Source organism: Solea senegalensis, linkage group LG5 (assembly GCF_019176455.1).
Source record: "Solea senegalensis isolate Sse05_10M linkage group LG5, IFAPA_SoseM_1, whole genome shotgun sequence".
Taxonomy (NCBI): domain Eukaryota; kingdom Metazoa; phylum Chordata; class Actinopteri; order Pleuronectiformes; family Soleidae; genus Solea; species Solea senegalensis.
In genome coordinates, this window is record NC_058025.1 from 5,420,589 (window position 1) to 5,435,196 (window position 14,608).

Sequence of the window (14,608 nt, forward strand, 5' to 3'; positions counted from 1 at the left end):
AGATTTATATGGTTTTAAAGAGTGTTTTTAGACATTTTAATGCAAAAAAAGTTCTATCTTCAAGAGAGAATAAGAAGGATATGCACATCACAAAAATAAAACAATTCAAACCAGAGGAAGCACACAAACTCTGCCAGGGCTGCTCACTTTCCCACAGTCAATACGCTCCACAATCTCGCCAGATTAACAAACGCTTAAAAGACATCCCTGAAATCAAAACCGCCTTTATCGACAAAATCTAAAAAATTTCCTCCTCGCGTTGTGACCGACATCCCCCGGAACATTTCATCGAAATTCGTCCTTCCTCGTTATGCCGCTCACAGACGGACGGACAGACAGACAGAGAGACAGACACGCAACCTTCTCTGAGAAAGTAATGAACCGTGAACGGCAACAGACTGCGTTTACGTTATGAATAAAACAAGACATTAATAGTAAAAAAAAAACAACACAAAAACAAACAAAATCAATGTCTCTAGATACGGACGGAATAGTGTGACACACTAAAGTATTCCCCCCCCCCACTTTTCCTCAACACTACAAATGTAATCTAGAAACCAAAGATGGTCTTGAAACATTGAGAGAAACACCAACAAAGGTGAGGATAATGGCGACGTATTGAAGGGAATACTTCACAAAGCCTATTGTGCGAGTATCCTTTTCAGGCAGCAAACCCGCTGTAATTTGGTCTGCGTCATCTGCCTCTAGTCACAATGCAGCACTACAGCTTTGAAATGGATGGCAAATGAAGGCCATTTGTACATAATCACAGCAGATAGAAGAATTCAGAAGCCCCACAATGTGTTGTTGAGGTGGAAAGAAAGACCTTGGTCTATCTGTGGCAGCCAGCGCAGCTAAGGTTTGGCAAAGAAAGTCTTTTTTTTTCTTCCCTTTCCAGAAACAAGCAAATCAATTCAAATCAAATCAGCACTGCTCGCTGTGACATTTAAACAGTTCAATTTACATCCTTATGTTAAGAGGAGAGCCGCTCTCTAAGATGCCTATTCATTCACAAAGAAATTAGACGTCTATATTTCAGCTGCTTAATAGAGCAAATATGCTGTAGCTGCACTGAGGAACAAGCCATGTTTTTTTTTTTCTTGGCGTACAAAGGGCTAGGCATTGTCTGTCATTACGAGTGGAGCACAAAACACAGAGAGGGATAATATACACAATATAGACAGGGCTAGAAAACAGGCCCATGCATGATATGCATGCATTACCGCATGCACACACACACACACACACACACACTCTCTCTCTCAGGCACACACACTACCATCAGTAGAGATGGTGTACGTCCTAAGGGCTGCTGCCCTGCTGTGCAGGCTGGCAGGCACTTTTGTCACGGTGGTCCTTTTGTTTCACATCAAACAAAATGCCACAGCTTTGCATACGGCTCCACTAATTTCTGCTAGTGCGCCCCGGCCATTTATCATCACCTCTCCTCCTCTTCTCCCTATAACATGGCTCTAATAGCCGCTCTCCAACAAGCTGGTTCTGCTCAGGATCATTAGCCGTGTTTCCACTGAGTGGAACGGTTCGGTACGGTACAGTATAGTATGTCATTTTTTTCCATGAGGAATGGTACTAAAATAACCAATCCCCAACCTATCTATTCTTTGGTAGCAGGGTAAAATGGTATGGTATGGTAGGACGGGACAGCTTGTCTTACGTGATTTTCGTATTCCCGTAGCAGCCTCCGCATTAAAACCACTCGCTCGATGGTCACTTCCATGGAAGCTCAGCTTCTCTGGGAGTCAATGGAGGGGTGGGCGGACAGCTGGGCTCCTGCATGATGATTGGTGGAACTGTCAGAAAGTCGGAACCAGTTTTTGTAATTGACAGCGTAGCAGAAAGATACACAGTCTGTAGACAAATAGCTGGTCGTTGTGGGTTATTTGCTCGGCGATATAGACCATTTTCATAACAGCATTTCAGTTTTATAGAATTATCGCGTTTCCTAGTTCTAGTAGTTGATCGTTTGCAGAATTTATGTAAGAACTTATGTGTAAATAACTGGGCCTGAAATGGGCTTTCCCCTGTTTCAAAGACCAGCAACCGCCACGGGTGTGAATATCCGCCCGCAGTCTGTTTGACGTCTTGTTGAGACAAACAGCCACAAACCGAGCAGAAAAAGAAAGAGCTGTTGGATGTCGCCGCACCGCTACAACGCCACGCTTTACGCGGCCATTGGGCACGGCACACACCCCGTCTACCAAGTAAAGGTACTGCTCTCCGCCAGAACGCAGGCCTGACCCCGGGCTTTACCGTTCCGTTATGATGGAAACAGCAACTGAGGCTTTTCCAGCCTCATACAACACATGTGCACCCATTTGCAGATACAGACAGGCTAGATATACACACACACACACACGGAAGCACATGCACGCATTCACACAGGAAACGGCACTCTCGGTGAATCACTTGCAAGCCCCGCTAGCTATGGAGAACCTTGAGATGAAAACAAACCTTCTCTTCATCCCCCTCCAGAAGCAACAGACAGGCCAGTGCTCGGAGTTTTCGGAGGCGGCAGATACAACATTAGACGAGGGGGGGATTTTTTCTTCTGAGCCCGTGTTGCGGACATTTTCACTGCACTGGGACGACTCTGTCAACAAATTAAAGTGCTCGTGTGGTGACGAACTCAGGTGAAGGTTGATGTGCTGCTTGAAGAGCATTTCGGATACACGCTGATGCTAATTGGTTTGACACAGTTTAAAGTTTTTGGTGACTGCAGTGGGTAACTTTTGGTGGTGTTTTTGATGTTACTATTCTGCCTCTGTTTGGTCTTCATGAACAGAAACAATTGGACTTGCAGGGGTGATGATAGAGTTCATATCGTCATACTGCTGACAGGGTTTTTGAGCGGTAGAATTCACTTCTGAAACTTTTCGCGGGCGCTTATTTGTGTTTTTAGTCATATTCCAACCTTTTTTGCTTTATTAGGGCCACGTTGTTTGCTGTCTGTCTTGTCATAAACAAATCATTTTCCACTGAGGCAGCATTGACAATAGTTTTGAACCACTCCAGACCTCACATTGCTATGAGAAGATCAATACTCGTTGTGCCATTCAGAAGACACATTTGTTACGTCTTCCAAAGCACAAACACCGGCAGCAGCGTGGAAACTGCTCACTTCCGACGAGACGGAAAACCTCAAACAACCTCCAGCCAATTTTATCTTGCTTAAATGTTGCTTGCTTAAGAAAGAAAAGTATTGTTTTACAACAAATGCACACTACAAATGTACATTTCTGGTGGTTTTCCAGAAAGATACTTGTTAAAGGGATGTGCACTTGATGTTAGCACAGCTCCGTGCGGTCGGTGTCGGTGTTGCCGTGCCAGTTATGAAGTTGCACGGGCAAATGTCAGAGACTGCAGAGAGGGCGTAGTTGGCACCAAAGAACCAGTATCGTTATTGGTATCTGCCATGCTATCAAGCCATCTCTAGAATTTAATCACTTCTTAAGTCTCAACGATGTAAAACAAACTTCTCTGACTCATTCTGTTTCACCCAGCAGTGTTTCATCCTCCAACACACACACCAGTAGCGATGAAGTCCACAAGGAGTGAAGAAATCCTCTGTATCTGTCTGTCTCACCTCAAGCATGTCTTCCCACATATGATGCTTATCCACAACACACACACACACACACACACACACACACACACACACTGAAAACCAAGGACGGCTGGGAGAATCTATTTGTTATAGATTGAAACAGATGGCACAATCCAGAAAGTGCCCAGACAGATCATTTGCAAGCATGCTCTATACTGTTTGTATGTGGCGTATACATAGAGGGCACTTCAAATCTGTAATAATGTTTTTCAAGGGCTGTTTTGGCAGCTGGCTGCTCGGCACCCACACGTTTGTGTACTGGGAGACAGATGCATTCTTACATAAGACCTTATATAACGCTGCCCTCTGTCCTGTCCAATAACGGCGCTCCTTTTTCACTCGCTGAGTGAGAAGGTTAGCGCGGGTTAGACAACCTGTCCTCAACATAACCACCACGTATACGTTCACCTCCCCTCAACCCCCAGCCCTCACTTCTGCTGATGAAAAGGAAGGAAAACGTCTGACACAAATGATTTTATTCTACCGGTTAGTGTACTTTAACCAAATTTGAAATCTTCTATGGTACTGCACCTCTTTGTTTATCATGTGTTCCACACAGTACCTCATTTACTTCTTTATTTACTTACTTATTTGCTTGTCTTTTTCATTACACTTTATCTGTTACTATTTATGTTTTTTTTAATTCTCTTTTACCTCCTGTTTAGATCACCCATTAGTATTTTAGTCTCAGTGTTTTCCCTCGCGGCTGTCGGTGTTTCCTCACTTCTTCACTTATTTTCGTCTTCTTCTCTGTTTATAACACGTAATACCAGCGGGTGGGGGGGTGAGGGTTTTGTTGCTTTCTGTAATTATACTTTATCCTGTGAAGCACTTTGAGTTACATTGCCTTCTATATAAATAAAGTTCTATTGATTGATCGATTGATTGATTGAGGGCCCTAATTATGTATGGTTCTATTATTTTAGTCTCACTTGGGTGGCAATGTAGCACTCAAGGACAATAGCATTTCCTTAAAGGTCTGTTGAAACTAATGGAATTTATAGATAGAAATAGAATCAATGGATGGACAGCAGGGGCTTCATTATTTCATACAATTTTGAAATAAGTGAAAAGTATAACTATATCACTAGTATGAAGTGAGACGGCTGCACACAGCTGGACTATGGCTGAAAACGGCCACAGGGGGCGATAGACGTTCAAACCTGTAGCTTTAAGCAACATTTACAGGTGAGTCTTTTAGTTAAGTGGGATTTTTCGGGGTCTTCTGTCGCGACTGGCAGACATGCTATCAGTGAAATATCCCTTTTAAAAGTATACAGCTGAGGGAGCGTGAGGAGGAGCAGCGGGCGGAGAAGAACGCGCTGGCCAAGCATGAAAACACGTGTCAGAAGGGACTACACACAAGAGACAGAGTGAAGGACAGGAGCACAGAACAGTGAACTGAGATGGATGCGTGGATTCTGGGTGAAAAAGGGTGAAAAATAAAGGTGGGGGGTGAAGCTTAGAACGAGCCTTTCCCCCTGCAGCACAAGCTTCTCGCCCTTCTCCCTCGCGCTCTCATTCAGAGGCAGTTAGACACCCTTTGATGTATCTATAATTAGTCCGTACACACAGTAAAGTGTTTTAAAAGAAATCAAATTGCAATGTAACACTTGAGCACTCCAAACAGGGGCTAACATGCTCCGGAGCAAGGGGAGGGAGCAGGGGAAATTAATGGCGGGCCTTTTTGATGTGCTTGATCAGAAATGTATTTATTAACTGCAAAGGGGAGCAGTAATTAACCCACAGACAGCTTGTTTTCTCTGGGTCTTCTCATGTGTCAAACGGTTCATCCCGCAAGGCTCCAAACTGCTCTCGCCTGCTCATGCGCACACAGCTCCCATCCCGTCCCGCCGGACCACTTTCTCCTCAATTAAGTAGATGGCGTGTGTATGAATGTGTGTGTGTGTGCTTACAGTATGTGTGAGGGAGAGCAAAATACAGGAAGAAATGTTTATTAGCCACTTTACACGACATCACATACAGTATGTACAGTATATGTGGTTTGAGTGCATTTGGATAAAATACCAAACAACCTATAGAGCAGAGCATGAGACTGCAGAGACTGAAATGTTCCATTTAGTTCTTTTTATATATTATTATTATAATAATAATTACTATAACCTTTATTTAACAAGGATTAAAAAAACTCATTGAGATTAAACCTCTCTTCTGATAGATTGTCCTGGCAAAGGTCAGGGCAGAGATGCAACCATGCAAGCATACACAAACAAAATAAATAAAAATACAATAACATAAACTACTTAAAATATAACAATTACTCAATAAAATCCATATGACACGTTTACTTGTATTTTAGAAAGGTCTAGTTTCACACGGACTAAAACAATAACTATGACACGCTGTCTAACTCGTCACTGCTGAAGCGAGGTGAGAAGAACTTTCAGGTGATGCCCAGGAGGCAAAATTGCAAACATGTTGGGCGACTGATCACAATAATTAACACTTATTAACAGGCCAGGTCCACTTCCGCTGCTCAGCAGCGTCTCCCTACTGGTTTTTATTAACTGACAGCATCACGTCCACAGACCTGTGAGAGCGCTGGATAAAAAAACCTGCCCGGAAACTGAGATCTACATCACTTTTGTCAGTGAACTCAAGCAAAATCAGTGACATTATTTCTTTTTACATTATATATAAATGATGAAGGGGGCTGGACGGAGGTTGTTAAAGGGCTAGACTGGTGACTATTATTAGAAGTGTGCTGCGGGCACCTTAGTGGCTGCCTGTGGGCGACCAGGTACCCGCAGGCACAGCGTGGGCGACCAGTGGCCTAGTAGAATACTCTGCATGGACAATGCACCTAAACAGAAAATCCTATATACAAAGAAAAAACTCTTTTAGCAAGTTTGCAGATAAAGGCAACTGAAGGTTACTAATGAATACACTTATGTGGTTGAGTTTTCTGTGTTATATTGAAAGAGGTGAAGGAGTTTCAACACTGATAGACAACAGACGCTGGAGCGGCCTCCAGGGGAAACCTGACAATGGCACATCCGAAACACCCTGTAAGTGAAAAGCGAACACGAGGGTCTTTCAAGTCTTTGTTTTGATGTTATCTTCACCATATACCGTGAATCTGCTATATATGCACATACTGTCTGCGAGGGTTCTCACATGACAGGGATATCACATAAAAGACTGCAGTTAGAGCCTCAGTCGAGGCCTCTAAACACATACAAACACACACACGCGCACACACGCGCGCGCACAAAGCCCTCTGACTGAAGGAAACACAGAGAGATACAAACAGAGAGAATAGCTCGTCTTCTTCGTCACACTCTGAGAAAGCCCAGGAGATTGTGAAGCTGTCATGGACAAAACACTGCATGAATATTTAGCAGCCAAATTAAAATTACAAAATACTAAACAAAACAACAAAAAAAAAGAGTCGGTGACGAAAATAGCATATTCCTGAAAACACCGCTGGGACAAGTGCCCACCTTTAATCCCCCACGTGCCACATCCTCACGCTGTTGCCTCTCTCCTCCTCCCAAGAAAAGGGGAGAGGTATGTCCTTAATAATAAAAGATGTATCAGTAAATCCGTCAGATCATGTAACCAAGCTCTCAAATCACAGAGTATAGTTAAAATGCTAATACAGCTAGCACTGGGCCTACACTGAACATGAGTTTTCATTGTTTTGACAGAGATGAACCACCGCTCACTCTCACATTTACACCTATGGTCAACTTAGTGTCTGATTAAAGTCATGTTTTGGAAAAGTGGGAGGAAACTGAAGTAGCTGCAGAACACCCACATGCACACGGAGAGAACACGCAAACTCCACGATCGAAGCCGAATCCCAACCCGTGACCTTCGTACTCGTCTGTCGTCGTGTTTGACTTTCATTAATCCAGTCTGTGAAAGCATTTTGTAATCTTTTCTTTAAAGGTGCTCTATCGGTTATTATTATTATTATTATTATTGTTGATCCCAGCCAATCACAAGAGGAATGAGAGGTGTGGTGACACCTGTTATACACGGGTCCCTAGACTGTTTGTTTAAAGGTCAGATTAAAAAAGGATAACACATCATATCCTGTACATGCAATGTAAATAAAAGTGCTATTTCTAAAAGTGCTACTTGCAGGTTTTTCCATTTTTCTCGTAAAATCTTGTCCACCATCGATCTCGATTGCTGCTACCGTCATGTCCAGGGTTCAGAGTTTCAGAGGTTTTTCCCACTGTAGGTGTTTCCTTCACCAGTTTTTTAACATTTCTAAGTGGATGGAAATGAATCATTCAAGTCACTAGAGGATCACTTAAGCAGTGCGTCGCAAACTAGCGGGGTACGACATCAAACGTCGCTCCTTACTGCTTCACCAAACACGTAAGAATAACTCACCGTGATGGCATCGGCTATCTGCACACTTTATTATTAAGTAACTCTATTAATTAAGACACTAACAAAAGAGAAAGTGATGATCAATAATGTGATGCAGGGTCCCAGGTGGACGCCCGCGGTAAAGCAAACGGTAGAAAATCAAACATTAAGCTTATAGGAGCCGCCATATAACCTGCGAAAGACACACTGTAGACCCGTTTAGCCCGGGGGTGCAGTTATAAAGCCAAGAGGCTGCAGCCAAAACTTTTATTTTCACCCTCCCCTGTGAACCATTAATTCTTTTAAATCTGCTCCCCCTCCCACCATCGTTCAAACTATCTTCTGTCTTCTCTTTAGGCGGCGAGATCTGGTTTAACAGTAACACTGTTGTTGTTGTATTCGCCATCCCTAGATTTAGCTATCCAGCATTTTCCATTCCCTCTTCTTCCTTTCTTTCTTTCTTTCTTTCGCTTTAATCCGTGTGTTTTTGATGTGTAGAGGAGGTGGATAGCGCCCAAGGACAAGGATGAACCAGATTGTTTACAGAAGCGAGACTTTTTCAAGGAAACAAAATGCTATTTGTTTTTAATTGTTCCACCATGTTTCACGACCCGTCTCCCTGAGGTGACCGACACTCGCGCTGCGTTGCGTGTTTCTACACACATATCTGTGCGTGACGTGTGCATGTATGGGTGTGAGCGGTGAATGTGTGCGTGTGTGTGTGTGTGTGCAGACGTTTAGCCCGTACGGGGCATAGAATATGCAGATTTTCCACTGTGACCATGTGTGAGTGTGATTGCTGTGCTGACAGGAGGGTATTGTGTGCATCAGTGTGTCTTTATGTCAGTGGGAGGTAGGTGGAAAACTAAAACACTCACCAGCTCAACGAAAGACAGCCCTCCGTAGCTGTGGGCCATGATGAAGACATTCTTGGCTGCGGCTCTGGACACAAAGTTGTCCCACACGTATAGCACGTGTTCCTCGGAGGAGGCATTTTCCTGCAACACACACACACAAAAAAGTCCAAATAAAGTGGGGTAAAGCCCTCATGAGCTTGAACTCTGTCAAAAAACTCAGCTGCGCAATTAAGAAACACTTAAAACGTCCCGGCCATTCAGACTTCAACGTCAATACAGATGTCAGACTCCGAGAAATTTAAAGCTGCGGCGTCAAAACTGGTTCCCAAAAGAGAAGTATAAAAAAGAAACCAAAAAAAACAGTGGTGGTGGCCTGAGGTGATTTCTATAAAGAGCCACACTCCAGCAGATCAATAAGTCTTGCATATTGCAAATGCCCTAAATGTAAAACTCAATAACTCCGGAGACGTAACGTTTAAATCTTAATTTGTACCCTGTTGCTGAATCGATGATCCATCTATACCAGTAGAGGCATAATGGGATGACACTAGGGGAAGGTCAAAGGGAAAACACAGTATCGGAGAGGATATACAAAACACACACACAGGTGTTCCCGATCACAAAGAAATACAACACGTGTCCTCATTCTTATCTGCATACACAAACAGGCAGCACACACACACACACAGAGCTAGATGTGTTTAATTAAGCAGACATGTCAGCGCTTGTCCAGGACCAGGGAGAACAATAGCCAAAGTACAGACAAGGACCAGGGATCCGTTAATGAACTTGTGACATTGATTTTAGCCTTTGATTTCCTATCGATCTGCACGGTTCAACAATGCATCGCCACACGAAGTTAAACTACACACGAGAAAAACACCTGTATCCCAGCATACTGTGCCAAAGAAAGCACACGCTGCGATGTGATGCGATGTGTCGTATATAAACACCCACAAGCGCACACTATTCTCTTAATTAGCATAGATATGTACATATGAAAACAAAGAAGAAGGAGGAAAGGAAAGTGAGAGAACAAACACACTAGCGGACTATGGAGATAATGTAACCTCATCTAATAAATTGAGTGTCCAACTCTTCCGTGTGATGCCAAAACAAATAATTAGTGATATGAGGTAAAGGACAGAGGAGGACGTCTAAAAGAACTCTCTTTCTCTTTGCGGATTTGTTTGTATTTTACAAAGTGATACAGTATATTATTACAGGAAGATAATTACCTCAACATTCAGGACACACATATGCACTTAAAAAGAAATGGTGGTGTTTACTTTGAGAAGAAAGTGAGGCAGCTTGTGATTTGATGAGGTTTTCACTTGTGTGTGTGTGTCTGTGTGTGTGTGCTTGTACTGTCTGATGATGTGCTGATGTGTGTTTTTGTTGCAGTGTTTGTCTTGAGGTAAATTAACCTGTCAGAGTGTTTGTGTTTACTGCTAGATTAGCATGTGGGGGTTGGAGTGTCAGAACCCACTTCCATTCACACACAGTGTGATGCAAGAGCAAGCAACTCTGCTCTGCCCTGCCCTTCTGCCATCAGTGCTGTGCACGGACGTGTGTGTGTGTGTGTGTGTGTGTGTGTGTTATCTTGTGTGTGTGCGGAGGGGCAGGCCGCTGGAGCAGAGTTGTCTGTTTGAAAGGCTGTGGCATCAAAGTCCTTTGAAGTCTCCCCTCCTCTCTCCTCCGCCGTGTCACCCTTCATCTGTGAAGTCCATTTCATTAGCCTCCCTCGTCCCTCTTCCTCTCACCTAGCTTCTATTTTCTCCTCTGCTGATTCCTCTAGTTTGTCTTCACACTGCGTCTCTGTTTTGTCCACTTATCCACCCACTCTTTAGTGACAATGTCCGCTATGGAGACGTAAGGAAAGGCTACGGCTACTGTACAAAAACACTTTTCCTGCATGTGTGTAAACTTCCAAATCAGTTTGTATCTTATTTTTCGTGACAGACATTTTGCTCGGACTCACGACGCTCAGCTTAGTCGAGCCGCGGCCGTAGCTCGAAAAAGTTTCGATGTATTGGCTGTGTACGCTAGACTCCGCCTCCATAGGTGGCGCTGTATCTCTCCATAAGCTCGTGCCACTGAATCAGCTTCCTGTTGACCTTTGACGTCACAGAAGAAACAGCGATCGCTGCGATGGATCGTGCGCTGTGGTTCTGTATGTTTCGTACCTGCTGCACTTCCAATCCAACTTTATTTACAAAGCACTTTAAAGACAACACACTTGACAAGTGCTGGACACAATAAAAATGTAAAATAAAACACAATAAAAAAATAGTAAAAGCCAAAGAGAAAACAATGTGTTGTAAGATTAGACTTAAAAACAAGCCTGTCAGTAGTATAATCTGCTCATCACGTGTGCTTCCCCCATAAAAGTAAAACAAAGGTGTTTCTTATTCATTGTACACGATGAATAATACTCTCGACTTAAGGAGTTGATGTCTTCATTGTGGCAAATATGTCCCCCTCGCACTCCTGATTGCATTAACCCAACCTCGCACACAAACAGACTCACACCAGGACACTATCTTTCTTTACCCTGCACCCTCAGAGGCAGGCGACAGAGTGACTGACTACCTGGCAATTGCAGTGTAGTGAATTATCTGCACCGGCATTTGCATATTGTAGCAATTATTTCCTGGGGTTAATTAGCTGCGGTGGAACACTCTCCGCCCTGCGAGACCGTCTTCCTGTCACCAGCTCTCACACAGTATCTTAGCTTATTTATTTATATATTTATTTATTTATTTTTCCACAGTTCCCTCCAGTTTGTTTGTGTGTGTGTGTGTGTGTGTGTGTGCTGCGAGTGCATCTGCCAGCACTGTCAGAATAGCATCCCAACTGCACACCTGTTGCCAACATCCTTCAGCCATGACTGTCAAGGGACATTTGAGGGAGTGCACTGTTTGTGTGTGTTTACATACATAGGGATCCATACTGTCCCCACAGAGAATATGAAATACAAATCTACTCCGAGGACAGTCTCGGGACGAGACAGTCTCCAGATGCTGACAGCTAACTAGTATCAAAAAGAAATGAAAATGGTGAGAGAGGCACAGAGGGAGGAGGAGTGGAGGGGGAGAGAGAGAGAGAAAGGCGACAGAGTAACGGGAAAAAGGCAGAGAGAAAGTGGAAGAGGAAGGGAGCAAGAGTGCACCATACACATTGTGGAGGCTATATCACATTTCTGAGCGTGTCTGGCAGAGACGCAGCAGTTCATGTGAAGGGATTGACAGGTGTGTTCAGCACACACACACACACACACACACCTATTCTTTATAGGATACTGCAATGACTTACAACGTCACCAAAATCTTATCCCTATATGTTGACCATTCTCCTGTCTCATTAAGACCAATTAAAAGAGGACTACAGGTCTCGAAATAGACTAGTTTGTGTAAAAAAAAAATCCTCTTTTCCTTAAATGGGTACATAATATCTTGACTCCTTGACTCCTGACTGGACAATTGACTGGTCTTGAGTCTAAAAAAAATCAATCCCCACGAGGGAAGCCTGCCAATGACAGACAGACAAACAAACAAACGCGCTTGAACCTTCACACCACAAACAGAACTGTGTTTGTCTGTCATCGTGACCTCTTGTGCCGACAGCTGCAACAGTATAATCTTGTGTAAGTACCTCCATCACACAGCTGGTGATTGGGGGTGATTGCTCAGTCTGTAAAACTCATGCCAAATATAATGTATGGGCTGCCGGATACTGAGTATACGCTCACTGGCCATTTTATTAGGTACAGAGAGATCAGGAGTGATAGAAGCGATGTGGTCTGCTGCTTTAGCACGTCTATATCCAGAGATGGTCATTTGTAATGAGCGGTTGACGACTGGACCACTCTCTTCAAACCACCAGTCTCTGAAACACTCTTGTTCGTTCTGAGGCTCAGTTTGAACTTCAGCTCATCTTGACCACGTGATTGGCTGATGATATATTTGCGTTGACAAGCAGATTAAGTGTATCTAATAAAGTGGCAGTGTAAGCGTATACACCCACAAAGCGCTAAGTAGGTGAAATTAGGTTTTATGCAAGTCTCTGCTCCCCAATCAACAGAAGGGTGTTTAATCTGATTATAAAACTGTTAGACAACCTGCCACGCAACTCTGTGCAGCGTACATCACTCAGTTGTTGTCAGGCTCCTAAAACGTGGTGATAGTACATCGAGGTTTACAGAGGCCATCACCGAACTTTTTCTGACTGACAGATTTAGAATGACATCTCAGTGTCAGAGTGTGTTATCTTCTGTGCTGACTTATGCCTGAGCCTGCCGTTCACTTGGCGTCATTATTGCACCGTGTACACGCAGTTTATTAGCGTCGTGTCACACAGCGTGAGTCGAAGTGATCTTAAGGGAGCGCTGGACCAGGCATCGGTCGGTAAGTGGTTCCAACTGTTGGATGTGCTCGGCTTCCAACCGTCTAGTTTCAAGAATTTGTTCAATTTAGATCTTTCCATTACTTACACAATAACAACTCACACTCGATTTCAATGCCACACATAATTGCCTGCACCCTTAAACACACACACACACACATAGAGAGAGTCATGGTCCACTGCTTCAAATCCACAGAGTACGACTCACAAACACACACTCCTGTTTCTTCAGAAGTTGTCCGGTCCAATACTGGCCCTGTGTTTATTCATTGTAATGAGAAGCAGAGAGGGGAAAGCGGATGAGAGGAGTGTGCTACAGCCAGAATAACAGCCACAACGCCAACACAAACCCAGTGTCTGACCAACACAGGAAACAATGAATCTAACAACATCAACACACTCTGACAAACAGCCGCTTCAGGCCTCCCTCCTCCTCCCCACTGCTCCTCCTCCTCGGTCATCTAAAACACACACAACCTTGGAAAAATTTCTGAGGAAGCTGGGACTTCTTGTCAGGAGAGAGTGAGCTGTGAGGACCGGAAGGAATCTAGTGGATAAGAGCCAGTCCACCTTTCACACTTGGGAAATCTTTCAATGGGAGCCAGGAGTGTCAGAACAGTGTCACAGGATTCCTAAACAACTTTACTGGGTCTGAACTTCTGGCTCCAGTCTTCCAAATAACGTCAATAAGCATTTCAAGGTGCGAGAGTGAGGTGCCGAGGCAGGATCAACAGAAACACACAAAAAACACTATACACAATATTATCTTACGAGTTCCTTCCGGCGAAAAGAATTGGGAGAAAGAAATGACTCGCGTTACACAGGAGCTCCGGAATAAACCTCCGGAATAAAGATAAACACGCGCGACTCAACTCTGTCGGACAAACTGACCGATCACACTCCATCTCCCCGTCTCCTCTTGCTCTCAGGCCACTGAACCATCTCGACTCATTATAAACGATAATCCATCGTGATCAGCACGGGGCAGGATTGTTTTCATTTGGTCTAATGACTAAATATTAAGTAAGCAATGTGCGTAATTACACGTTTGGTGTTGGAAATTAGATTATTAGAGCGGGTCGGTCTGCATGTGCGTGACTGCGTACACGTCTCCGCGCCCGCAATTAAAACGTGACCCTTGACGACACCTGTTTGCAATTGCATTCTAATCAATGTCTGGGATGTGTACTCCTTCGCCATCCTTTTTCTTTTTCTTCCTTTCCTTCTTCTCCTTTCGCTTCCTGTCTCTGTTTCTTTCCTTATTGGCTGTTAAGGCAGACGGAGAGGAGGTGAAGTTAGCTAGGAGCTGTCTGCGACCTGATGGTTCTGCTAGAGTGGGGGGAAAGGAAGGAAGGTATGGAGCAAATTAGCGGCA

General features: G+C 43.9%; 1 protein-coding gene across 1 annotated transcript in view; it reads right to left on the minus strand.

Annotated features, from left to right (window-relative positions):
* Positions 1-14,608, minus strand: part of fam172a (family with sequence similarity 172 member A) — a 123,080-nt gene that overhangs the window by 35,703 nt on the left and 72,769 nt on the right. The window contains exon 8 of the mRNA XM_044025939.1: positions 8,851-8,970. Coding sequence (XP_043881874.1) covers positions 8,851-8,970 — 120 coding nt within the window. The remainder of the gene's footprint in view (positions 1-8,850; positions 8,971-14,608) is intronic.